General features: G+C 46.5%; 1 protein-coding gene across 3 annotated transcripts in view; it reads right to left on the reverse strand.

Moving 5' to 3' along the window:
* Positions 1–27,660, reverse strand: part of LOC134966037 (ly6/PLAUR domain-containing protein 5-like) — a 206,270-nt gene that overhangs the window by 19,371 nt on the left and 159,239 nt on the right. For all 3 annotated transcript variants that reach the window (XM_063942499.1, XM_063942498.1, XM_063942497.1), the window contains 2 exons: positions 16,942–17,061; positions 14,598–14,771 (listed from right to left, as the gene is read on the reverse strand). In XM_063942499.1, the coding sequence (XP_063798569.1) occupies positions 14,598–14,771; positions 16,942–17,061 (294 nt within the window). The remainder of the gene's footprint in view (positions 1–14,597; positions 14,772–16,941; positions 17,062–27,660) is intronic.

The following is a 27,660-nucleotide window of genomic DNA, read 5'->3' on the forward strand; positions in this document are numbered from 1 at the left end:
AAAGAACAAAGTATTTAATAAGAATATTTCATTCATTCAGATCTAGGATGTGTTATTTTAGTGTTCCCTTTATTTTTTTGAGTAGTGTGTGTGTGTGTGTGTAAATATAGATATATATATATATATATATATATATATATATATATATACTAGGTGATTCATCGCGCCCTACGGGCGCTCTTCACACCGTCGTAAGGGGCTTAACCCTTGCACACCCTTGTGGCGTGCAATATTTTTATTATATGGAGTATTACCTCCAATCATAATTGTGTGAGTGGTTAAATATTGCACAGACAAAGGGCGTGCAATGGTTAAGGGGTGGAAGCCACTTGCAATGGCGTGAACAGTGCACGCAGGTCCTGATGAATAACCTAGTAGGTGCTTTGGTTGGGGAGTGGCGGGTGCGGGGAAGATGCGGATGGGACCCTGGGGTGCCACGGGAGGGGCGGTTGCGGTGGTGTCGCAGGTGGGGGAGGGGCTGGTGCGATGGTGCCACAGGTGGGTGAGGGTGAGTGGGTTCCACGGGTGGTGGCCCGGAGCCACTGCGAGTGGGGGATTAGCAGGTTCGGGGGTGCCCTGGGTGGGGGAGAGGTGGATGCGGTGGTGCGGCGGGGCGGGTGCGGGGTTGCTGCGGGTGGGGGAGGGGGTCCGGAGCTACTGCGGGTACTGGAGGGGGGGTGTGGGGGTGCCGCGGATTGGGCCCGGAGGTACTGTGAGTCGGGGAGGGGCGGGGAATGCTTCTCCTGTTTCTCCTTCTGTCAGCAGCTAAGCTGCTGTCCTCCCTTTGGCAGTGGTTCTTCCAGAGACTCGCCAGCAGCCAGTCACTATTGTTAGCGATGGTGTCCCAACGCGCCGCATTACAGGGAAGAAGATGTACGCAATAAACTACAGCTCCCAGCGCTAAGGGCTGCTGGGAGCTGTAGTTTATTTAGTGCGTCTACTTCCCTGTAATGCGGCGCATTGTGACACTGGTGCTAATAGTGACTGGCTGGCAGAACTGAGTGACCAATGTAAAAGGTGAGAGTGCTGTGCAGTGTCAGTGACACTGCACACAGGGCCGGTGCTAGTCGCTCAGCAAAGGGATGCAGTGCAGGGAGGCAACAGGAAGGAGAGGCGCTCTCCCTGCCCTGCATCCCTGTGCTAAGAAGCTGCTGTTATCCCTGCTGCTGTCACACATGCAGCGGTGCGGGAAACACATAACCTTCTCTCCCCCTTGGCGCCGCCAGCACAAAGCCTCCTCTCCCCCTCTGCGCCGGCAGCACAAAACCTCCTCTCCCCCTTCCCCTTCCCTGTGTGACATTCAGTGGCCGGCAGGGAGCCAAAGGGGGTGGGGCTGGATTGGAGTAAGGGGCGGAGCTACACGGGACCATGCTGCAGCAGGAGGATGAGCTGCTACAGCTTCGGCCAGCCAGACTTCATTAGGTAAGTGTCTGGAAAGAGAGTGAGTGTGTGTGTATATACAGTGTCTGTGTATACTGTATATATGTGTGACTATGTATGTGTGTAATGTATGTAGAGTATGTATGTGTGTGTTTTTGTATATATATATATATATATATATGTGTGTGTGTATGTGTGACTTCTGCATAATGTGGTAAGCGTCACTGGTACAGGGGGCGTTACGTGTGTAAGCATCACTGGTACAGGGGGCGTTACGTGTGTAAGCGTCACTGCTACAGGGGGCGTTACGTGTGTAAGCGGTACTGGTAGAGGGGGAATTACGTGTGTAAGTGTCACTGGTACAGAGGGCGTTACGTGTGTAGGCGTCACTGGTACAGGGGCGTTACGTGTGTAAGCGTCACTGGTACAGGGGGCGTTACGTGTGTAAGCGTCACTGGTACAGGGGGCGTTACGTGTGTAAGCGTCACTGGTACAGGGGCGTTATGTGTGTAAGCGGCACTGGTACAGGGGGCGTTACGTGTCTAAGCGGCACTGGTACAGAGGGCGTTACGTGTGTAAGCATCACTGCTACAGGGGGCATTACGTGTATAAGCATCACTGCTACAGGGGGCGTTACGTGTGTAAGCGTCACCGGTACAGGAGGCTTTACGTGTGTAAGCGTCACTGGTGCAGGGGTGGGGTGACGTGTAAGCGTCACTGGTTCAGGGGGCATTACATGTGTAAGCGTATCTGGTACAGGGGGCATTACATGTGTAAGTGTCTACTACAGGGGTCATTATATGCGCTGTGCGTTTGTAAAGTATGCGAGGGTGCAAATTTATAGTTTGCAGGGGGGCGCCGAACACTCTAGCAACGGCCGTGACTGCACACCCACTGCACTGCACAGCAGGGACGTGCAGTCAGGGGAGGCAGTGCCTCCCCTGTTATTAATAATTAAAATAATATAAAGAAGATACTTATGACACATATTCTGCCGATGACAATGGGAACGGGAACAGAGCGGGGGGTGGGGCCAATCAGTGGGCAGTAAAAGCCCATTGAAAATAGTGGGGAAAGCGGCACTAGTATAAATGCCTCGTTGACAGGGACAGCACGCCCCTGTCACCGAGGCAGATGTGATTGGACCAGCGTATCCAGCGCTGGATCCGCTTGTCCAATCACCTGTACCCATACGCAGCGGCGGGACGAGATAGCATTACCTCCTCGGTTCAAATTCTTCCTGACTGAATGGGGTGAATGGGGGCGGCTGGCTGAAAGGGGGTGCCGCGGCGGAAGGAGGTACAGGCGGCGCAATGCTTTTGAAGTCCCTGCCGGAAGACGCGCACGGACTCACTGGAGCAGCTGGGACGGCACCCTGCACCTTGTACAGCAACCAGCGGCCAAAGCTGTCCCTGCGCTCCATGCCGGTAGCGGAGGACGTGGACCTGCTGCTGTTGCAGTGAGGCTGGGTGCCAGGAGAGCGATCTGCAGAGGATGGTGCGGGGCTATGTCACCTAGCTGTCCAACGGAGTCCAACTGCGGGAACAGCTGTGTTGCAGGGAGAATGGAACTCTCTCCTGGCAGCAGACACTACACAGCGCAATATGGTAATGATGGGTTTCTGTGTGGGGGTGTAATGCTGAAGGGGGTGCTGTGTGGGGGGGGGTAATGCTGAAGGGGTGCTGTGTGGGGGGGTAATGCTGAAGGGGGTGCTGTGTGGGGGGTAATGCTGAAGGGGGTGCTGTGTGTGAGGGTAATGCTGAAGGGGGTGCTGTGTGGGGGGTAATGCTGAAGGAGGTGCTGTGTGTGAGGGTAATGCTGAAGGGGGGTTGTGTGGGGGGTAATGCTGAAGGGGTGCTGTGTGGGGGATAATGCTGAAGGGGTGCTTTGTGGGGGGTTATGCTGAAGGAGGTGCTGTGTGGGGGGTAATGCTGAAGGGGGTGCTGTGTGGGGGGTAATGCTGAAGGGGGTGCTGTGTGGGGGGTAATGCTGAAGGGGGTGCTGTGTGGGGGTAATGCTGAAGGGGGTGCTGTGTGGGGGGGGTAATGCTGAAGGGGTGCTGTGTGGGGGGTAATGCTGAAGGGGGTGCTGTGTGGGGGGTAATGCTGAAGGGGATGCTGTGTGGTGGGTAATGCTGAAGGGGATGCTGTGTGGTGGGTAATGCTGAAGGGGGTGCTGTGTGGGGGGTAATGATGAGAGGGTGCTGTGTTGGGTAATAACAGAGGCATTTTCTTTTGTGGGGCACTTATGGAAGTAAAATATAACTTAATATTTTCATCACAATGATTTAGAATAACAAGCAAATTGTGTTGTGTGGGTGTGTGTGTGTGTGTGTGTGTGTGTGGGGGGGGGGGGGGGGGGGGGGGGTGTTACCAGTCCCCTACTTTGCCAGGGGCACTCAGACTCCTAGATACACCCTTGCCCCTCAGCCAGAGGCAAGTGCATCGTGCGGCGACCGGCGCTCTCTCCCCTCCTCCTCTATCCTCTTCCAGGCAGCACTCTCAGCAACAGCAACAGCGCCTCTGCACAGGACACATGGACCCAGGTTAGAGGGGGAGGTGATTGGGCAGGGGGGGCAGTAATGTGGGCAGCTCACACCCACATCAGGGACCCTCCCGGTACAGGGTTGCAGACAGTGGTGGATTCAGGGGGGGGGGGGGGGGAATGCCAAGGCACATACCCTCCCTGTTATTTTCGGGGCATAACATTTTTTAAACTGTTGTTCTTTTATCATTGTTGCTGCCAGGCAGCTGTTTCAGTTGCTGCTACTTGCACAGGACCTCTGTTCTGTGTCTTCCCCCACTATCTCCCTATCCTCTCTCTGTGTCCTCTGACCCCGGCTGCCCGCAGCCAATTAAGGTGTTGGAAAAAGTAAAAATGGAAGGGGACAGGGATCGCTGATGGTCTGGTGGGAGGATGTTGGCTGCATCAGTGCGGGGGTGTTGGTTCTGCACAGTCCAGAAAACATTTTATGACCTGTTGCTTTGCTGCTGTGGCTAGTAGAGATGAGCGCCGGAAATTTTTCGGGTTTTGTGTTTTGGTTTTGGGTTCGGTTCCGCGGCCGTGTTTTGGGTTCGACCGCGTTTTGGCAAAACCTCACCGAATTTTTTTTGTCGGATTCGGGTGTGTTTTGGATTCGGGTGTTTTTTTCAAAAAACACTAAAAAACAGCTTAAATCATAGAATTTGGGGGTCATTTTGATCCCAAAGTATTATTAACCTCAAAAACCATAATTTACACTCATGTTCAGTCTATTCTGAATACCTCACACCTCACAATATTATTTTTAGTCCTAAAATTTGCACCTAGGTCGCTGGATGACTAAGCTAAGCGACCCTAGTGGCCGACACAAACACCGGGCCCATCTAGGAGTGTCACTGCAGTGTCACGCAGGATGGCCCTTCCAAAAAATACTCCCCAAACAGCACATGATGCAAAGAAAAAAAGAGGCGCAATGAGGTAGCTGTGTGAGTAAGATAAGCGACCCTAGTGGCCGACACAAACACCGGGCCCATCTAGGAGTGTCACTGCAGTGTCACGCAGGATGTCCCTTCCAAAAAACCCTCCCCAAACAGCACATGACGCAAAGAAAAAAAAGAGGCGCAATGAGGTAGCTGTGTGAGTAAGATAAGCGACCCTAGTGGCCGACACAAACACCGGGCCCATCTAGGAGTGTCACTGCAGTGTCACGCAGGATGTCCCTTCCAAAAAACCCTCCCCAAACAGCACATGACGCAAAGAAAAAAAGAGGCGCAATGAGGTAGCTGTGTGAGTAAGATAAGCGACCCTAGTGACCGACACAAACACCGGGCCCATCTAGGAGTGGCACTGCAGTGTCACGCAGGATGTCCCTTCCAAAAAACCCTCCCCAAACAGCACATGACGCAAAGAAAAATTAAAGAAAAAAGAGGTGCAAGATGGAATTGTCCTTGGGCCCTCCCACCCACCCTTATGTTGTATAAACAGGACATGCACACTTTAACCAACCCATCATTTCAGTGACAGGGTCTGCCACACGACTGTGACTGAAATGACGGGTTGGTTTGGACCCCCACCAAAAAAGAAGCAATTAATCTCTCCTTGCACAAACTGGCTCTACAGAGGCAAGATGTCCAACTCATCATCATCCTCCGATATATCACCGTGTACATCCCCCTCCTCACAGATTATCAATTCGTCCCCACTGGAATCCACCATCTCAGCTCCCTGTGTACTTTGTGGAGGCAATTGCTGCTGGTCAATGTCTCCACGGAGGAATTGATTATAATTCATTTTAATGAACATCATCTTCTCCACATTTTCTGGATGTAACCTCGTACGCCGATTGCTGACAAGGTGAGCGGCGGCACTAAACACTCTTTCGGAGTACACACTTGTGGGAGGGCAACTTAGGTAGAATAAAGCCAGTTTGTGCAATGGCCTCCAAATTGCCTCTTTTTCCTGCCAGTATAAGTACGGACTGTGTGACGTGCCTACTTGGATGCGGTCACTCATATAATCCTCCACCATTCTTTCAATGGTGAGAGAATCATATGCAGTGACAGTAGACGACATGTCCGTAATCGTTGTCAGGTCCTTCAGTCCGGACCAGATGTCAGCATCAGCAGTCGCTCCAGACTGCCCTGCATCACCGCCAGCGGGTGGGCTCGGAATTCTGAGCCTTTTCCTCGCACCCCCAGTTGCGGGAGAATGTGAAGGAGGAGATGTTGACAGGTCGCGTTCCGCTTGACTTGACAATTTTCTCACCAGCAGGTCTTTCAACCCCAGCAGACTTGTGTCTGCCGGAAAGAGAGATCCAAGGTAGGCTTTAAATCTAGGATCGAGCACGGTGGCCAAAATGTAGTGCTCTGATTTCAACAGATTGACCACCCGTGAATCCTTGTTAAGCGAATTAAGGGCTCCATCCACAAGTCCCACATGCCTAGCGGAATCGCTCCGTGTTAGCTCCTCCTTCAATGTCTCCAGCTTCTTCTGCAAAAGCCTGATGAGGGGAATGACCTGACTCAGGCTGGCAGTGTCTGAACTGACTTCACGTGTGGCAAGTTCAAAGGGCATCAGAACCTTGCACAACGTTGAAATCATTCTCCACTGCACTTGAGACAGGTGCATTCCACCTCCTATATCGTGCTCAATTGTATAGGCTTAAATGGCCTTTTGCTGCTCCTCCAACCTCTGAAGCATATAGAGGGTTAAATTCCACCTCGTTACCACTTCTTGCTTCAGATGATGGCAGGGCAGGTTCAGTAGTTTTTGGTGGTGCTCCAGTCTTCTGTACGTGGTGCCTGTACGCCGAAAGTGTCCCGCAATTCTTCTAGCCACCGACAGCATCTCTTGCACGCCCCTGTCGTTTTTTAAAAAATTCTGCACCACCAAATTCAAGGTATGTGCAAAACATGGGACGTGCTGGAATTTGCCCATATTTAATGCACACACAATATTGCTGGCGTTGTCCGATGCCACAAATCCACAGGAGAGTCCAATTGGGGTAAGCCATTCCGCGATGATCTTCCTCAGTTGCCGTAAGAGGTTTTCAGCTGTGTGCGTATTCTGGAAAGCGGTGATACAAAGCGTAGCCTGCCTAGGAAAGAGTTGGCGTTTGCGAGATGCTGCTACTGGTGCCGCCGCTGATGTTCTTGCGGCGGGAGTCCATACATCTACCCAGTGGGCTGTCACAGTCATATAGTCCTGACCCTGCCCTGCTCCACTTGTCCACATGTCGGTGGTTAAGTGGACATTTGGTACAGCTGCATTTTTTAGGACACTGGTGACTCTTTTTCTGAGGTCTGTGTACATTTTCGGTATCGCCTGCCTAGAGAAATGGAACCTAGATGGTATTTGGTACCGGGGACACAGTACCTCCAACAAGTCTCTAGTTGGCTCTGCAGTAATGATGGATACCGGAACCACGTTTCTCACCACCCAGGATGCCAAGGCCTCAGTTATCCGCTTTGCAGCAGGATGACTGCTGTGATATTTCATCTTCCTCGCAAAGGACTGTTGGACAGTCAATTGCTTGGTGGAAGTAGTAAAAGTGGGCTTACGAGTACGACTTCCCCTCTGGGATGACCATCGACTCCCAGCTGCAACAACAGCAGCGCCAGCAGCAGTAGGCGTTACACGCAAGGATGCATCGGAGGAATCCCAGGCAGGAGAGGACTCGTCAGAATTGCCAGTGACATGGCCTGCAGGACTATTGGCATTCCTGGGGAAGGAGGAAATTGACACTGAGGGAGTTGGTGGGGTGGTTTGCGTGAGCTTGGTTACAAGAGGAAGGGATTTACTGGTCAGTGTACTGCTTCCGCTGTCGCCCAAAGTTTTTGAACTTGTCACTGACTTATTATGAATGCGCTGCAGGTGACGTATAAGGGAGGATGTTCCGAGGTGGTTAACGTCCTTACCCCTACTTATTACAGCTTGACAAAGGCAACACACGGCTTGACAAATGTTGTCTGCATTTCTGTTGAAATACTTCCACACCGAAGAGCTGATTTTTTTTGTATTTTCACCAGGCATGTCAACGGCCATATTCCTCCCACGGACAACAGGTGTCTCCCCGGGTGCCTGACTTAAACAAACCACCTCACCATCAGAATCCTCCTTGTCAATTTCCTCCCCAGCGCCAGCAACACCCATATCCTCCTCATCCTGGTGTACTTCAACACTGACATCTTCAATCTGACTATCAGGAACTGGACTGCGGGTGCTCCTTCCAGCACTTGCAGGGGGCGTGCAAATGGTGGAAGGCGCATGCTCTTCACGTCCAGTGTTGGGAAGGTCAGGCATCGCAACCGACACAATTGGACTCTCCTTGTGGATTTGGGATTTCGAAGAACGCATAGTTCTTTGCGGTGCTTTTGCCAGCTTGAGTCTTTTCAGTTTTCTAGCGAGAGGCTGAGTGCTTCCATCCTCCTGTGAAGCTGAACCGCTAGCCATGAACATAGGCCAGGGCCTCAGCCGTTCCTTGCCACTCAGTGTGGTAAATGGCATATTGGCAAGTTTACGCTTCTCCTCCGACAATTTTATTTTAGGTTTTGGAGTCCTTTTTTTACTGATATTTGGTGTTTTGGATTTGACATGCTCTGTACTATGCCATTGGGCATCGGCCTTGGCAGACGACGTTGCTGGCATTTCATCGTCTCGGCCATGACTAGTGGCAGCAGCTTCAGCACGAGGTGGAAGTGGATCTTGATCTTTCCCTAATTTTGGAACCTCAACATTTTTGTTCTCCATATTTTAATAGGCACAACTAAAAGGCACCTCAGGTAAACAATGGAGATGGATGGATACTAGTATACAATTATGGATGGACTGCCGAGTGCCGACACAGAGGTAGCTACAGCCGTGGACTACCGTACTGTGTCTGCTGCTAATATAGACTGGATGATTGATAATGAGATGAAATCAATATATATATGTATGTATATATAATATCACTAGTACTGCAGCCGGACAGGTAGATAATATATTTATTAGGTATTGGTAATGATGACTGATGACGGACCTGCTGGACACTGTCAGCTCAGCAGCACCGCAGACTGCTACAATAAGCTACTATACTATAGTAGTATGTACAAAGAAGAAAGAAAAAAAAAAACCACGGGTAGGTGGTATACAATATTATATATATATATATATACATATTATATACAATTATATATATATTAAACTGGTGGTGATTGATTATTAAACTGGTGGTCAGGTCACGTTGCAACTTGCAACTAGTACTCCGAGTCCTAAGCAGACAATCACAAAATATATTATTATACTTGTGGTCAGTGTGGTCACAACAATGGCAGTGTGGCACTGACTCTGGCAGCAAAAGTGTGCACTGTACGTTATATGTACTCCTGAGTCCTGCTCTCAGACTCTAACTGCTCCCCACTGTCAGTGTCTCCCCCTCAAGTCAGATAATACACTTACAGTCACACTTTCTAATCTATAAATATCACTTCAGCAAGTAGTATAGTAGTATACAGTATAGTAGTACTCCTCCTAATAATGCTCCCCAAAATACTGTGTCTCTCTCTTCTCTAAACGGAGAGGACGCCAGCCACGTCCTCTCCCTATGACTCTATAAATATCACTTCAGCAAGTAGTAGAGTAGTATACAGTATAGTAGTACTCCTCCTAATAATGCTCCCCAAAATACTGTGTCTCTCTCTTCTCTAAACGGAGAGGACGCCAGCCACGTCCTCTCCCTATGACTCTATAAATATCACTTCAGCAAGTAGTAGAGTAGTATACAGTATAGTAGTACTCCTCCTAATAATGCTCCCCAAAATACTGTGTCTGAGTAGTATACAGTATAGTAGTACTCCTCCTAATAATGCTCCCCAAAATACTGTGTCTCTCTCTTCTCTAAACGGAGAGGACGCCAGCCACGTCCTCTCCCTATGACTCTATAAATATCACTTCAGCAAGTAGTATAGTAGTATACAGTATAGTAGTACTCCTCCTAATAATGCTCCCCAAAATAGTATACTGTGTCTCTCTCTTCTCTAAACGGAGAGGACGCCAGCCACATCCTCTCCCTATGACTCTATAAATATCACTTCAGCAAGTAGTATAGTAGTATACAGTATAGTAGTACTCCTCCTAATAATGCTCCCCAAAATACTGTGTCTCTCTCTTCTCTAAACGGAGAGGACGCCAGCCACGTCCTCTCCCTATGACTCTATAATATCACTTCAGCAAGTAGTATAGTAGTATACAGTATAGTAGTACTCCTCCTAATAATGCTCCCCAAAATACTGTGTCTCTCTCTTCTCTAAACGGAGAGGACGCCAGCCACGTCCTCTCCCTATGACTCTATAAATATCACTTCAGCAAGTAGTATAGTAGTATACAGTATAGTAGTACTCCTCCTAATAATGCTCCCCAAAATAGTATACTGTGTCTCTCTCTTCTCTAAACGGAGAGGACGCCAGCCACGTCCTCTCCCTATGACTCTATAAATATCACTTCAGCAAGTAGTAGAGTAGTATACAGTATAGTAGTACTCCTCCTAATAATGCTCCCCAAAATACTGTGTCTCTCTCTTCTCTAAACGGAGAGGACGCCAGCCACGTCCTCTCCCCCTATGACTCTATAAATATCACTTCAGCAAGTAGTATAGTAGTATACAGTATAGTAGTACTCCTCCTAATAATGCTCCCCAAAATAGTATACTGTGTCTCTCTCTTCTCTAAACGGAGAGGACGCCAGCCACGTCCTCTCCCTATGACTCTATAAATATCACTTCAGCAAGTAGTATAGTAGTATACAGTATAGTAGTACTCCTCCTAATAATGCTCCCCAAAATACTGTGTCTCTCTCTTCTCTAAACGGAGAGGACGCCAGCCACGTCCTCTCCCTATGACTCTATAAATATCACTTCAGCAAGTAGTAGAGTAGTATACAGTATAGTAGTACTCCTCCTAATAATGCTCCCCAAAATACTGTGTCTCTCTCTTCTCTAAACGGAGAGGACGCCAGCCACGTCCTCTCCCTATGACTCTATAAATATCACTTCAGCAAGTAGTAGAGTAGTATACAGTATAGTAGTACTCCTCCTAATAATGCTCCCCAAAATACTGTGTCTGAGTAGTATACAGTATAGTAGTACTCCTCCTAATAATGCTCCCCAAAATACTGTGTCTCTCTCTTCTCTAAACGGAGAGGACGCCAGCCACGTCCTCTCCCTATGACTCTATAAATATCACTTCAGCAAGTAGTAGAGTAGTATACAGTATAGTAGTACTCCTCCTAATAATGCTCCCCAAAATACTGTGTCTGAGTAGTATACAGTATAGTAGTACTCCTCCTAATAATGCTCCCCAAAATACTGTGTCTCTCTCTTCTCTAAACGGAGAGGACGCCAGCCACGTCCTCTCCCTATGACTCTATAAATATCACTTCAGCAAGTAGTATAGTAGTATACAGTATAGTAGTACTCCTCCTAATAATGCTCCCCAAAATAGTATACTGTGTCTCTCTCTTCTCTAAACGGAGAGGACGCCAGCCACGTCCTCTCCCTATGACTCTATAAATATCACTTCAGCAAGTAGTATAGTAGTATACAGTATAGTAGTACTCCTCCTAATAATGCTCCCCAAAATACTGTGTCTCTCTCTTCTCTAAACGGAGAGGACGCCAGCCACGTCCTCTCCCTATGACTCTCAATGCACGTGTGAAAATGGCGGCGACGCGCGGCTCCTTATATAGAATCCGAGTCTCGCGAGAATCCGACAGCGGGATGATGACGTTCGGGCGTGCTCGGGTTAACCGAGCAAGGCGGGAGGATCCGAGCCTGCTCGGACCCGTGGAAAAAAGCTGAAGTTCCGGCGGGTTCGGATTCAGAGGAACCGAACCCGCTCATCCCTAGTGGCTAGTACTCAGCTACTCAGGTAATGCTGCAGCCCCTCCGCCCCCGGTCACCCTGGACCCAGTATAAAATGCAGCATTTTTATCCCATTTAGAATGCAGTCCTGACTCCAATGTGTGAGGGCCTCTGGGAGCCCACTCCATCCACCCCCCATCCTATATTCTGACCCCAAGAATGGGGCTTCACTTGGTGCTTCCCCAGCCATTGACCTCACCGCACGTCACTGCTGCACAGCACTGTCACCTTTTACATTGATTCAGCGTCCAGACATTACCCTCCGCGATATCACCCACTCTATCCGTTACATTAGTCATCTCGGGGCTTCCAGTCCGGCAGGCCAGGTGCTGTGTTGCGGAGTCAGGGCCTCTGGGGATCTGGGCATGGCTGTGGTGGGGAGGCACTTCTGTGACATCACACGCAGAGCATGCTCAGGGGCTCAGAGAGTATGCGGCACAGGGAGGGCTATGAAAGCCTTCCGCTGCGCCGCTTTCATACGCATCTATGCCGGTGGCCGCAGCAGCTTTTGTTCCACCTGCGGCGCGGCTAGGGAGTGGGGATTGTTGATGCCGGAGGGGGCAGGTGGACTGGCAGCAAGACATTGGTGGTCCTTCCGAGTTGATCGCTCACTAGCAGTTTTTAGCAGCCGTGCAAACGCTAAGCCGCCGCCCACTGGGAGTGTATTTTAGCTTAGCAGAAGTGCGAACAAAGGGATCGCAGAGCGGGTACAAAAAATTTTTGTGCAGTTTCAGAGTAGCTTCAGACCTACTCTGCGCTTGCGATCACTTCAGACCATTCAGTTCCAGATTTGACGTCACGAACACCCCCTGCATTCGGCCTGCCACACCTGCGTTTTTCCCTGAAAACGGTCAGTTGACACCCAGAAACGCAATCTTCCTGTCAGTCACTCTGCGGCTGCCTGTGCGACTGAAAAGCATTGCTAGACCATGTGTAAAACTACATTGTTCATTGTAATAGTACGCCGCACGTGCGCATTGCGCTGCATATGCATGCGCAGAAGTGCCGAGTTTTTGCCTGATCGCTGCACAGCGAACGAATGCAGCTAGTGATCAACTTGGAATGACCCCCATAGGACGCTGCAGTAAAAGGATTGTTTTTCCCTATCTACAGTGCAGAGACTTGCTGCAGGTGCAGTGGCATACCCTCCAGCTGCACCTTTTTGGCAGGTACAGTCCCTTTTTTTATGGTCTGTACCGTTTTTTGACTCTCCAAGCTTCCATTGAAAGTATAGGAAAAGGGGCGTGGCCACGCGGCTGTACCCTTGGCCACGCCCCCCTTTTCAAATGTGCCTCAATGTTTATGTGTAAAGTGTTGGAGGTTGTGTTGCTGCAGATGCAGTAGGCCTATTTTGGGGTGTGAGGCTGGAGCTGCAGCTCCATCAGTCCCATTGCTAATCCTGCTCTGTGAAAACACAGCAGCCAAAGGGCAGAGCCTCCCATTGGATGTAACCTGTGTGGGAGGGCGTTTCTCGCCCAATCAGCTGTGGAGAGGTGTGATAGACCTGCTGCTAACCCAATGAGAGCTCCTAGCCACGCCCAGTGTTAGAGGGCCAGGCACAGAATCACAGGGCTATTATATAGGAGATATATATATATATATATATATATATATATAGTAAATACAGCTAGGGCATGCAATGTACCAGATTAAAATCAGAAATACACTGTAGAAAAGTCACCATAGTCCTGTGTAGTATAAGGTAATATATGTACAGGGTGATTCAAAAGTCGAAGTACTCCCGTTTGTTTCAACTGTGGAGAAAATGGGAAAACTGACATACAGTAGATTCAAGATAACCAATTTCAATTTGGCGCCCATGTTCAGTGCATACCCTAAAAGACAGCCCACCTAAACCATACCTTACTGGAGTAGTCCTGCACAGTTTTTGAAACAAAAGGGTGTACTGCGACCTATGGATCACTGTTATAATTCAAGTGGTGCACAGTAAGGAACCTGATCCCTAGAGAAGGAGATGGGGCCCCCAGACACTAGGGCCCACTGAGGAGTTTCCCCTCTACCCCTGTGGGCCACTGCAACTCTCTCTCTCTCTCTCTCTCTCTATATATATATATATATATATATACTGTATAAATAAACATGGGTGCACAGAATTTAGATGTGATCTTGGAAGTTATGTTGTATATACAGTACAGAGCGCAAAGAGATTTTGCTAACAATTAGAATATTTTACTACTTTTTGAAAATAGTGTTCTACATATTGGCCCTCATTCCGAGTTGTTCGCTCGGTATTTTTCATCGCATCGCAGTGAAAATCCGCTTAGTACGCATGCGCAATGTTCGCACTGCGACTGCGCCAAGTAACTTTACTATGAAGAAAGTATTTTTACTCACGGCTTTTTCTTCGCTCCGGCGATCGTAATGTGATTGACAGGAAATGGGTGTTACTGGGCGGAAACACGGCGTTTCAGGGGCGTGTGGCTGAAAACGCTACCGTTTCCGGAAAAAACGCAGGAGTGGCCGGAGAAACGGTGGGAGTGCCTGGGCGAACGCTGGGTGTGTTTGTGACGTCAACCAGGAACGACAAGCTCTGAAATGATCGCACAGGCAGAGTAAGTCTGGAGCTACTCTGAAACTGCTAAGTAGTTAGTAATCGCATTATTGCGAATACATCGGTCGCAATTTTAAGAAGCTAAGATTCACTCCCAGTAGGCGGCGGCTTAGCGTGTGTAACTCTGCTAAATTCGCCTTGCGACCGATCAACTCGGAATGAGGGCCATTATTCATTAATTTAAACCAGTGACTAAACAGAAATATTGCATCATTCACTACAATATATAATTTGTTGTTTTTTGTTGTTGTTTTTGTTTTTGCTAACCTGGTGTTTCAGTTGGAATTTTGAGGAAGTCAGGGATTTTAGCATTGCAATTTGAGGTGCTACATTCAGATTTTTGGCCTCGAATATGGAATCCATAGACATCAGTACTAGCAATGACAGTCGACGGAACACCTGTTCCACAACCCTTCTGTATCCTGGTCTCCTTCCGGGTACCTACAGGGAGACATACAGTATATAAGTTTTATTGCTACAAAATGAATCACATATTATTTACAGTACCTTTGTGGATCCTCTATTCATATAAATTAATAATAGAAAGAAATGTCCTATTTTTCCATCACTTTGATGTACGGTTTGTAAACCAATTGATGTACTTAGAGCCAAACCATGCAAAACTTCAAATCAGACTCCTGAGATTTCTGCGTGGAGTATAAATGATATAAACTGTTCTATGTGCTTAAAGGAATGGCATGGCATACTGCCACTTTGTAGTTAGATACACAAGAAGTTAGTATACTGTTGAGCAATCTTCTAGAAATGGCATCCAGATCGTAGGTTGACAGTCAATAGGTCAACCACTATTGGTAGACATGCATTAGATCGCTATGGAGAGAGGGTCGACATTGACAAAAGGTCAACATGGCAGTGGTCGACACAGAGGGAAAGGTCAATGCATGCGTACACTACATTATATCTGTAGGCCAGGGGTTCTATGAGGGACCCAGTGATAGTCAGCGTTGTGTTGATACACTGTAAGGGGCAGATAATGTCTGAACAATAGACAGGTATGGTAGCTGATACCTGCTCACATCTCCATAGTCTGAGAGCAGAAAATTATGGAGAGGTACAAAGCCACCGGAAGTCATTCGTGGTATCTGCCATTAGGAGCATAGAGGGCCAGGCTGGAAGCTGAGGAACACTGGGCTCCTCCATAATGGTATGGGTGAAAATGGGTGTTAGAAAATGCATTTTAGATCTGATAAGCACATCTGATGAGTGGTGGATTGCAATCCACATACTAAACTGCACTGTAGTAAATCTACTCTGAAATCCAGTGATGTGTGGTGAGGTCAATGGTTGGGGAGCCACTGGTTTCTCCAGTACATCCCTAGTCGCACAAGAACACAAATCTCAGCAGATTCACTAGAGTACTGTATTATTACCACCCCTACACTATACCAGTATAGTGCCAGTTACACGTAATGCCCCAATATAGTGCCAGTTACACATAATGCCCCAGTATAGTGCCAGTTACATATAATGCCCCAATACAGTGCCAGTTACATGTATTTCCCCAGTGTAGTGCCAGTTACAAGTATTTCCCCAGTATAGTGCCAGTTACACGTAAAACCCCAATATAGTGCCAGTTACATATAATGCCCCAGTATAGTGCAAGTTACATGTAATGCCCCAATATAGTGCCAGTTACATGTAATGCCCCAACACAGTGCCAGTTACATGTATTTCCCCAGTATAGTGCCAGTTACACTTAATACCCCAATATAGTGCTAATTACACATAATGCCCCAGTATAGTGCAAGTTACATGTAATGCCCCAATATAGTGCCAGTTACATGTAATGCCCCAGTATAGTGCAAGTTTCACGTAATGCACCAGTATAGTGCCAGTTTCACATAATGCCCCAGTATAGTGCCAGTTTCACATAATGCCACAGTATAGTGCCAGTTACTCGCAGAGCCATAAAAAGACTTTTTGGTGCTGTGTGCCAGAAAGAGACTTGGCCCCACTATCAAGTCAAATCCATGAATGCTGCATAGGGATTATTAGAATAATATAAAGAAGACAGAAGAAGAAGATACTTATTATGACACAGAATATGTGTCATAAGTATCTTCTTTGTATAATTTTAATCATTAATGACAGGGGAGGCACTGTCTCCCCTTCCTCACCTGACTGCACATCCCGACTGAAATCTAAATATAATTTACCATGAAGAAAAATATTTTTCAAAAATCACAAATTTGTAAAGATGTTCTATTTTGCACTCAGGTTTACCCGAAGGAGTTGTAGTCCAAACTGTAAACGTGTGCAATATGTCTATTGCTGGTGCTGGGTCCCCCATAAACTAATTGGTCCTCCCGCTATGGGCTCCTCATGGTGCATTAGCCGAAGCTGCCCTATTCACGGAGAGCTTCCTGGGCTATAAGAAAGGAAGTCAGCATTGCGCTGCTTCCTTCCAATGCTAACAGCGTCCTTATAAGGATCAGGCCCAAAGTCATTTTCTTAGTACAGCACTCTGAGAAAGAAAGGTTGAACGCCCCGGGCCTATATCATGTTATGATCTTTGTATAATTAATATCTTTTTATATTTACCAATAAAAGAAATAACATATTTTCTTAATTGTGATATGTGAGAACTTACCTGCTGCCATATAGACAATAGTTCCTGTGCAGCTGCTCATTCCACTACTGCAACCTGTAGTCTCAGTGCACGCCTCTTCCACAGCTTCATTACAGGTGTGACACTCCAAGCAGAGGAGGCCTGAAACACAATAAGAGATACAACCGATGCATTGTGTGTTGTGTGTGGGTGTGAATTAGGAAACAGTGTGTCTCTAATGCACAGGTTCTCAAACTCGGTCCTCAGGACCCCACACGGTGCATGTTTTGCAGGTCTCCTCACAAAATCACAAGTGAAATAATTACCTCCACCTGTGGACCTTTTAAAATGTGTCAGTGAGTAATTAATACACCTGGGCACTTGCTGGGTTACCTGCAAAATATGCACTGTGTGGGGTCCTGAGGACCGAGTTTGAGAACCCCTGCTCTAATGTATGTGCCTGGAGCATTTGGTGTGTATCACAGTATACAATCCAAACATACATATTTACAACTAATACATACACCCACACACCTGCTACACACCTATTATTCCAGAAACATAGAGAAACACACTTTCCTAACCCCCCCCCCCCCAACACATACACACAACACACCAAACCTAGGTTTGGCTTTACCACCTGCACATCTTTTTCTCACACAGTGTCGGACTGGGGTATAAAGCATACTTGCCTACCTGACCCTCTCCATGAGGGAGAAAATGCTCTATTCCTGGACTTTCCTGGTAATGTATGATTGCCATCACCTGAGGTGAAACACCTTTCTTATCACTTAACTAGCTCACCACAGGTGATGGCAATCATACATTACCAGGAAAGTCCAGGAACAGAGCATTTTCTCCCTCATGGAGAGGGTCAGGTAGGCAAGTATGGTATAAAGGGCCCACTGGGTAAATGGAGTAGTAGGGGCCCTTGCTTAGGGGTGTGGGATGCCTCCAGAAGGGATGTGGTCAGCTTCCAGAGGTTGGCTAACCATTTGTGCATGCATGGTCTGGGCTCTATGATAAATATAGTCCACGCAATGTACCAGATTAATAACAGCAATGCACTGTTGAAAATACACCACGTAGACCAGTGCAGTATAAGGTAACATATGTATAATGTATAATTCAAGTTTCTGAGGAGGGGCTAGGATCCACCGGGGGTTTCCCCTGTGACCCTGTGGGCTAGCCCAACCCTGCACACACCTATGAAGGTTGGATTCAGGGGCATAGCGAGGGCGGTTCCAGTGGAGCTCGAGCTCCAGGCGCCCAAGACAGTACAGGGCGCCACAGCTGGACTCCGCCGGAACCTCCGCCTGGTCGCATGGAGCTCACAGCTGTCAGTCACTGACAGCTGCGAGCCTTAGCAGCGTCAGCTCCCTCCATCCCTTCCTCCTCCCCTCCACCCCTCCGTGCTCCGTGATGCACGGGCGCCTGACATCATGACGTCAGACGCCAGATGGGTGGAGACGCGGCCAGACTCCACAGGACTGCAGAGACGGAGCAGCAGCAACGGCAACCTGGAGCGGGGCAGGTGAGTATTGTTTTTTGTTGTTTTTCTTTAGTGTATTTAAGCGGTGCTACCAGGGGGCACTACTACTGGGGGCAAATCTACAGGGGGCACTACCACTGGGGGCAAATCTACTGAGGGCACAACTACTGAGGGCAAATCTACAGGGGGCAGTACTACTGGGGGCAAATCAACTGAGGGTACAGCTACTGGGGGCACAACTATTGGGGGCACAGCTACTGGGGACACAGCTACAGGGGGCACAACTACTGGGGGCACAACTATTGGGGGCAAATCTACAGGGGGCACAGCTACAGGGGGCACAACTACTGGGGGCAAATCTACAGGGGGCACAGCTACAGGTGGCACGGCTACAGGGGGCACAACTACTGGGTGCAAATCTGAGGGCACAGCTAAAGGGGCACAACTACTGGGGGCACAACTACTGGGGGCAGATCTATAGGGGGCACAGCTACAGAGGGCACAACTACTGGGGGCAAATCTACAGGGGAACAACTACTGGGGCAAATCTATTGAGGGCACAGCTACAAGGGCACAACTACAGGGGGCACAACTACTGGGAGCACAGCTACAGGGGGCACAACTACTGGGGCAAATCTACTGAGGGCACAGCTACAGGGGGCACAACTACTGGGGGCAAATCTACTGAGGGCACAGCTACAGGGGCACAACTACAGGGGGCAAATCTACAGGGGGCACAGCTACGGGGGCACAACTACTGGGGCAAATCTACAGTGGGCACAGCACCAGGGGGCACAGCTACTGGGGGCAAATCTACAGGGGGCAAATCTACAGGGGGCATAGCTACAGGGGGCTCAACTACTGGGGGCACAACTACTGGGGGTGAATCTACAGGGGGCACAGCTACAGGGGGCACAACTACTGAGGGCACAGCTACAGGGGGTACAACTAAAGGGGACACAACTACTGGGGGCAAATCTACAGGAGGCTCAGCTACAGGGGCACAACTACTGGGGGCAAATCTGCAGGGACACAGCTACAGGGGGCAAATCTACTGAGGGCACAACTACAGGGGGCAAATCTACAGCTGGCACAGCTACAGGGGGCACAACTACTGGGTCCATAACTACAGGGGGCATATCTGTGGCCATGCCCCTTCCCTATGAAGCCACGCTCCTTTTTTTTTGCCACGCGCCTTCAGCGCGCACTATGTTTGACCTAGGGGTGTGTGTGTGTGTGGGGGGGGGGGGGGCGCCAAAGGAAACTTTCTCCCTGGGTGCCACAAGGTCTAGAACTGGCCCAGGTAGCCACGCCCCCAATTCAGTACAGGGGAGGGGGGCGCCGAAACATACCTTGCTCCAGGCACCATGACACCTTGCTACACCTCTGGTTGGACTCCTTTAGATGCAGGGGCACCTGCACAGAAGGACGGTAGCAAACCCAGGGCCAGATGTACTAAGCCTTGAAAAGTAATAAAGTGGAGAGTGATTAACTACCAACCAGTCAGCTCCTAACTGTCGTTTTTTTCAAACAGGACCTTTGGCAGTTAGGAGCTGATTGGCTGGTCATTTATCACTCTCCGCTTTATCACTTTTTAAGGCTTAGTACATCTGGTCCCCAATATTGTAAATGAGTTTGAGAATCTTAAATTGGATTCTGACGGGGAAGGGGAGCCAGTGTAGGGCTTGTAAGAGAGGGGAGGCAGACATAGTACAGTATGTTTGGAGACGAAGATGAGTCGGGCAGCAGCACTGAGGGCAGAGTGTAGCAGAGACAAGTGGTAGTCAGAGAGGCCAGATAACAGGTGGTTACAGTCGTCCAGTCTGGAGATGACCAGTGAGTGGATGAGGGTTTTAGTAGTCTCCAGATTGAGAATGGATTTGATCCTGCAGATATTTTTGATTTGGAAATGGCAGGACTGTGTGGGATACTTGAGGTGTGGTTTGAAGGAGAAGTCAAGAATAACTCCAAGACAGCACACTTAGAGGCTAGAGAAGATTATAATCTGTTAAAAGATAGTACAATTGTGGGAGATTATTTGGGAGACTGATTAGCTCAGTCGTAGACATGTTAAATTTAAGAAAGCGCTGGGACATTCAGAAGGAAATAGCAGAGAGACAGTTGGAGACAGGAGTGAGGACAGAGGGGGAAAGGTCAGGGGAGTACCAATGAGGACAACATAGTGCCAATGCTAAATAAGACATTCAATTCATTTGACCCTATAATTATGACTGAGACTTTCTTATGACCCTCAGTTCATAAAAATGACTGCCTGACTCAAAATCTGTTTTTACTAGAGATGAGCGGGTTCGGTTCTCCAAGATCCGAACCCCCCCGAACTGCATCTATTTTACACGGTTCCGAGGCAGCCTCGGATCTTCCCGCCTTTCTCGGTTAACCCGAACGCGCCCGAACGTCATCATCCCGCTGTTGGATTCTCGCGAGATTCGTATTCTATATAAAGAGTTGCCCGTCGACGCCATTTTCACTCGTGCATTAGAGATTGAACGGAGAGGACGTGGCTGCGTTCTCTCCCTGAAAAGCTCCGTAATCTGTGCTCAGTGTGCTGCAAATATCTGTGCTCAGTGTGCTGCAAATATCTGTGCTCAGTGTGCTGCATTGTGGGGACAGGGGACCACCAGCATATAATTATAGTAGTACAGTACAGTAGGCCATTGCTGTATCTTGCAGCTCTGTGTCAAGTATACTATCCATATCTGTGCTGCATTATTGTGAGCAGTATATAGTAGGACAGTGCAGCATTTTGGTGATCAGCAGTATACATATAGTACATTACAGTAGGCCATTGCTGTATCTTGCAGCTCTGTGTCAAGTATACTATCTCTGTGCTGCATTATTGTGAACAGTATATAGTAGGACAGTGCAGCATTTTGGTGACCCGCAGTATACATATAGGGGGTAATTCTGAGTTGATCGCAGCAGAATTTTAGTTAGCAGTTGGGCAAAACCATGACCCCGATTAAATGACCATTGGACTGATATAGAAACTTCTATGAACACGGAACATCCTCGGTCAAAGTGAATACGGTGTGTACCCCATGGAATTTCTTTCCCACTTTTGCAGAACATTTCCCGTTGTTCATCCCACAGGATTCTTTACATCCTTTGGGACATTCATCATTGGTATTACATTATTTGTACATTACCCTCTGTATCATTTACACATTGTGTTGGATAGCGCGTATGGGTTCAGTATGGTATGCCGGCGGTCGGGCTCCCAGCAACCAGCCACGCTACGGGCACGGTGGCGCGCTACTTTATTCTACTTTACGCTATTTTATTCTCCCTCCAGGGGGGTCGTGGACCCCCACGAGGGAGAATAAGTGTCGGTATGCCGGCTGTCATGATTCCGGCGTCGGTATACTGTGCGCCGGGATCCCGTCAGTCGGCATACTGAAGACCACCCGCGCGTATAGGTAGTAGTACCTTTTTTTCTTGTACACGTTCCATTGGAGATTGTGTGACATCTCCCTCTACATACCCATCGCAGCAATCCGAGGGCGTGGCAGGATTTTTTCTAATTTTGTAGCTACAATAATATCATTGATTAGAACGAATAATTCCTGTGATATTGAGGTGTTTGTGTCGCTTAGCTTAGCCGTCCAGCGACCACAATGCACCTCTTTTTCTCTTTTCTTTGCATCATGTGCTGTTTGGGGCCAATTTTTTTTAAGTGCCATCCTGTTTGACACTGCAGTGCCACTCCTAGATGGGCCAGGTGTTTGTGCCGCCCTCTTGGGTCGCTTAGCTTAGTCATCCAGCGACCTCGGTGCAAATTTTAGGACTAAAATTAGTATTGTGAGGTGTGAGGTGTTCAGAATAGATTGGAAATGAGTGGAAATTGTGGTTATTGAGGTTAATAATACTATTGGATCAAAATTACCCCCAAATTCTATGATTCAAGCTGTTTTTGAGGAGTTTTTGAAAAAAAACACCCAAATCCGACAAAAAAATTTCAGGGAGTTTTTGCCAAAACGCGTCCGAATCCAAAACACGGCCGCGGAACCGAATCCAAAACACAAAACCCGAAAAATTTCCGGTGCACATCTCTAGTTTTTACTGACTTTTTCAAAAATAAAATCCTGCGTGCCGATATGCTTTACTGACACCTTATTTATGTCGTTCTAAAATGTGCACAAAATGAGCATCTAATAGGGAGGATGGGATTGGGAGGGTGCAGAGATTAACGAATGTTTATAACCTCTGAGACAGAAACATACCTATGAGATAAATACAGTATTAGTTATTAATAATGCCGGGAGGGAGATGGATATTTAGCAATCTTATTATTTTAATGCTGTTGAATAAAATTTTCTGACACCACGGCCAGTGCAGCGATGACTATTACCCATGATTTGTGTGTCACACAGAGAAGCTACAGTATTACTTTCCTACTGGTCTTTACTGCTCTTCAGAAGTAAGGAAGTCACATAGGGGGGTCATTCTGAGTTAATCGCTAGCTACCGTTGCTCGCAGCGCAGTGATCACGCTAAAAATTGGCATATCTGCGCATGTGTATGCACCGCATTGCGCACGCGCAAAGTACGGGTACAAAGCCCTTTGTGGTCTTGCACAGGTTCTAGCGTTGTTTTCATTCGCACTGGCGGCTGCAAGAAGATTGACAGGAAAGGGGCGTTTCTGGGTGGGACCTGACCGTTTTCAGGGAGTGCTTAGAAAAACGCAGGCGTGCCAGGGAAAATGCAGGCATGGCTGGGCGAACGCTGGGCGGTTGTGTGACGTCAAAAGCCAACCCTCCAACGTTAGAATCAAAGCACACGAAAAGTAAGTACAGGGCTGGTCTTGTTTTGCACAGGCATTCGCACTTCTGCAAAGCGAAAATACGCTCCCCAGTTGGCGGCAACAATGCGTTTGCACGGCTGCTAAAAACTGCTAGCGATCAACTCGGAATGACTACCATAGTTGTCCGCTGCTGGAGCAAGTACACAGGAGTTTTCCACACTTCCAGGGAAGTTAACAATATAATCTGCATAATGAATGTCACTATTTAAATGCACTGATGTCATTGACTATTGCTCCTAACTCCTTTTGTTAACACTTACACCCATATGCAATGTGGTACATTTTCAGTGAGAAAAATGTTAAAAAGAAAAGTACAGATATGACATTAAATATTAGACGCGTACTAAATGTCTGCACTATTCGTGAAGGTTTTATGGAGAGCAGCTGTGACAAAAATTATTATAATGTGATACTATCAAATAGCAGAGCACTTGTATGACATGTGAACGCACACATGTAGATTTTTTTTTTTTTTGCGGTTGGTGGATGAGTGGGAGCGAAAGCAGGAATTTACAGCCACTATCTATCCCTAACTATCGTACCTGTATGGACGCTTTGTGTAGCAAGCGGTCTCCGGCTAACGGCTTCTCCCATGCGCCCATTGGCGACAGGTGCTGGACGCTTTGTGGTAATCGGTCTCTGGCTGTTTCCTTATTGCAGCTTCTCCCGTGTCCCCGTTGGCGTCAGGAGTTAGATTTGCCTCCTCCGCCTCCGGGATCTGTGGCTGGTATCTCTAATAAGCGCTAACATATGCATTTCGGGCATGAAAGCCCTTTCTCAAGGATAGCACTGTAATCTTGATGTCCATTTTTTTTATTTATTATAGGTAGTGCGTATTCTAAAAATAAAATAAAATGAAATTAAATGTGTTGTTTTATTTTTATGTGAATAATAAAATGTAAAATTATACATACTGTAGGGGAAATTATTTTTATAGACTACACTTCAGAAAACAGGATATATTATTATAAAAAGGAATTGAGTTCAATATCGATGTTTAAACCCATAGGGGTTAGTGTATTCATATGGTATATCCATTTTGTTTAGTTTATTTTTAATTCTGATAAAAGATCACCTCCTCTCCATTTTTTTTTTTTTTTTTGGGGGGGGGGGGGGGGGATTCCTAAGAATTTGAACCTTGAGGGGTCTATGTTGTGATGATTTGAAAAGTGTTTTGTCAGATTATGTGTCTCTAGCCCCTTTTTTATATACAGAAAATGTTCAGATATTTAGTTGTCTTTTAGTTTGGCCTATGGGCCTAATTCTGAGTTGATAGTAGCAGCAATTTTGTTAACAGTTGGGCAAAACCAAGTGCACTGCAGGGGGGGCAGATATAACATGTGCAGAGAGAGTTAGATTTGGGTGGGGTATATACAAACTGAAATCTAAATTGCAGTGTAAAAATAAAGCAGCCAGTATTTACCCTGCACAGAAACAAAATAACCCACCCAAATCTAACTCTCTCTGCAAATGTTATATCTGCCCCCCTCCCCCCTGCAGTGCACATGGTTTTGCCCAACTGCTAACAAAATTGCTGCTGCGATCAACGCAGAATTACCCCCTATATACTGATGGCTACATGGGCATTCCAACAGGTAAATTACAGCTTCACTGTCACAAGTGAATTGGTCACAAATTAGGTACTTTTTCTTTGTTACATTTGACTGGAATTCTTTGGACGTGTAGAATTGTCTTTTGTTGTTTTACATGATATGCATTTCAAACAGTGATAACTTCCATTTCTTTCTTTATTATTTCCAGCATCTGGTTTTATAAAACTTTTGCCCAGAATTTGTTTCAGGTTTCATGCTCTCTTGTACATTATTTTTGGATTTTTGGTTATAAATGGTTTTAAGGTTTTGTCAAGATGTAATACAGTATGTCCCAGTGTTTTTTTTATTAGCGTTTCAAATGCAAGATGTTGACTATTAAACTGTGCGATAAATGCAGTATCAAAGTTTTCTTTTATTTCCCTTTGTTTGTATTTGAAATGATCCTTCCTATTTGTGCAATGCTTACAATTTCTGTGAATTTGTCCTTCATTGTTTCACTTTGTTGCATATATGTTTCTAATTGTGTATTGTTTCTATTCAGTCTTCTAAATTGGCCTTCAGGAATGTTTTTAATCCATTTAGTGTGATTCCACTTACTGTTTTGATGTGATTTTTTGTTTGTATTCCTTGATTGTTGATGAATTTTTCTAGATCTAGGTAGATGATCATTTCTTTACTCCAAATTGATGTGAACTCAAGACCGAAGGTGTTATTTCCTATATACTGTAGGTATTCCTGAAGTGTTGTTTCTGGACCTTTACACACAAATATCAGCTCATCTATGTATCTTTTCCAAAGGACCGAATGGTCAAGTATGGATTATTATTCCAAAGGTACTGTTCCCACTTAGCCTCAAATAAATTTCTGTAGCTAGGCGCGAACAAAGATCCCGTAGCCATGCCTTCTAGAATGAACTTTCATTCCAGAAATAGTTTCGACTCAGGATGTATGCATTCCATTATAAAATTAATGTGCGGGTTTGATATTTCTGTATTGTTGGATAAAAAAATGTCTTGTTGCATCACAACCCAGATTGTGAGCTATGCAGATGTATAGAGATTTGATGTTGCTGGTACAAAGGATGTAGTTAGTTTCCCATATTAGTGAGTCTAGGTCAGGCCTGACCAACCTGTGGCTCTCCAGCTGTTGTAAAACTACACATCCCAGCATGCCTTGCCACAGTTTTAGCATTCCCTAATAGCAAAAACTGTGGCAGTGCATTCTGGGACTTGTAGTTTCACAACAGCTGTAGAGCCACAGGTTGGCCAGGCCTGGTCTAGGATTTGTAAGATGTTTATGGTGTCCTTAAGATAACTTTTTTGTTATTGGAACAAATTTTGTAGGAAAGAGTCAATGTATTTGGACAAGTGTGATGTCAATGATTTCATGCCGGAGACTATTGGATTTACAGGATCTTTGTGTAGTTTTGGTAATTGATAGAAAGTAGGAATCTTTGTATGAGTGATGTAAATGTATATATATTCTTTGTCTGTCAGGATTACAAATGGGCAATCAAAGAAAAAGAACCTTATTAAGGAACAAAACACTTGTGACAGCAAGGCAATAATTTACCTGTTGGAATGCCCTTGTGGCCATCAGTATATAGGCCAAACTAAAAGACAAGTAAAAAGAAGAATATCTGAACATATTCTGAATATAAAAAGGGGCTAGAAACACATAATGTGTCAAAGCACTTTGCAGATCATCACAACAGTGACCCCTCAAGGTTTAAATTCTTAGGAATCCAAGAAAAAAAAAACTGGAGAGGAGGTTTAAACATCGACATTGAACTCAATGCCTTTTTCTAATAATATATCCTGTTTCCTGAAGTTTATTCTATAAAAATTATTTAACCTAGAGTATGTATCATTTTACATTTTATTATTCACATAAAAATAAAACAACACATTTCATTTTATTTTATTTTTAGAATACGCACTACCTATAATAAAAAAAATGGAGACCATCACCTAAAAAGGAGCACAAGGCAGCCACCTTTTTTTATATGGAAGACAACTTCCATTTTTTATCAGTTGATTAAAGTTTTACAACTAAAAGGAGACATCACGATTTCAGTGCTATCCTTGAGAAAGGGCTTTCATGCCCGAAATGCGTATGTTAGCTGGAGGAGGCAAATCTAACTTCTGGTGCTGATGGACACATGGGAGAAGCTGCAATAGGGAACCAGCCAGAGAGAAGGTGCTGGACCACTTACTACAAAGCGTCCAGCACCTGCCACCAAAAGGCACACGGTAGAAGCTGCCAGCCGGAGACCGCTTACTACACAAATCGTCCAGTACCAGCCGCTGACGGGCGCACAGGAGAGGCAATTAGCCAGAAATCACTCTCCATACAGGTAAAAGAGTTAGGGATAGATAGCTGCTGTAAGTATCTGCTTTTGCTCCCACTCATCCACCAATGGAAAAAATTGGAACCCTTAACGCTTTTAACATATGGACTCTCAAGATCATTTCACTTAAAAGAGCTGTAAACAAACCTATCTAACATTTTTTTTCCTACAGGTGTGCGTTCACATATCATACAAGCGCTCTGCTAGTTGATAGTATCAAATTATAAAATATAAGATGTGGAAATGCATTTTCTGTATGTCCTTCATCTTTCTATCATTCTTTATATAATTTAATGACCTATAAAATAGATTTTTCCAGGAGATCAGAATGTTTCATTGTATAATGGAGCACAAGGAATTTAAAAGAGTCCAACAACAGAACACTATCAAGGGCACGTGTTCTATAGTGATTAAGTCTTGACTTAATTGGCATTAGCTAGTACTTTCATAATTTTTTGAATGTTTGCAGTTTTAGAACAGTTTAAATGTATACTATTGCTGCTGCTGCTGTTAGGTAAGTACCCTAAACCTCCCCCTTTACCCAT

Source organism: Pseudophryne corroboree, chromosome 10, assembly GCF_028390025.1.
Source record: "Pseudophryne corroboree isolate aPseCor3 chromosome 10, aPseCor3.hap2, whole genome shotgun sequence".
NCBI classification, from domain to species: Eukaryota; Metazoa; Chordata; class Amphibia; order Anura; family Myobatrachidae; genus Pseudophryne; species Pseudophryne corroboree.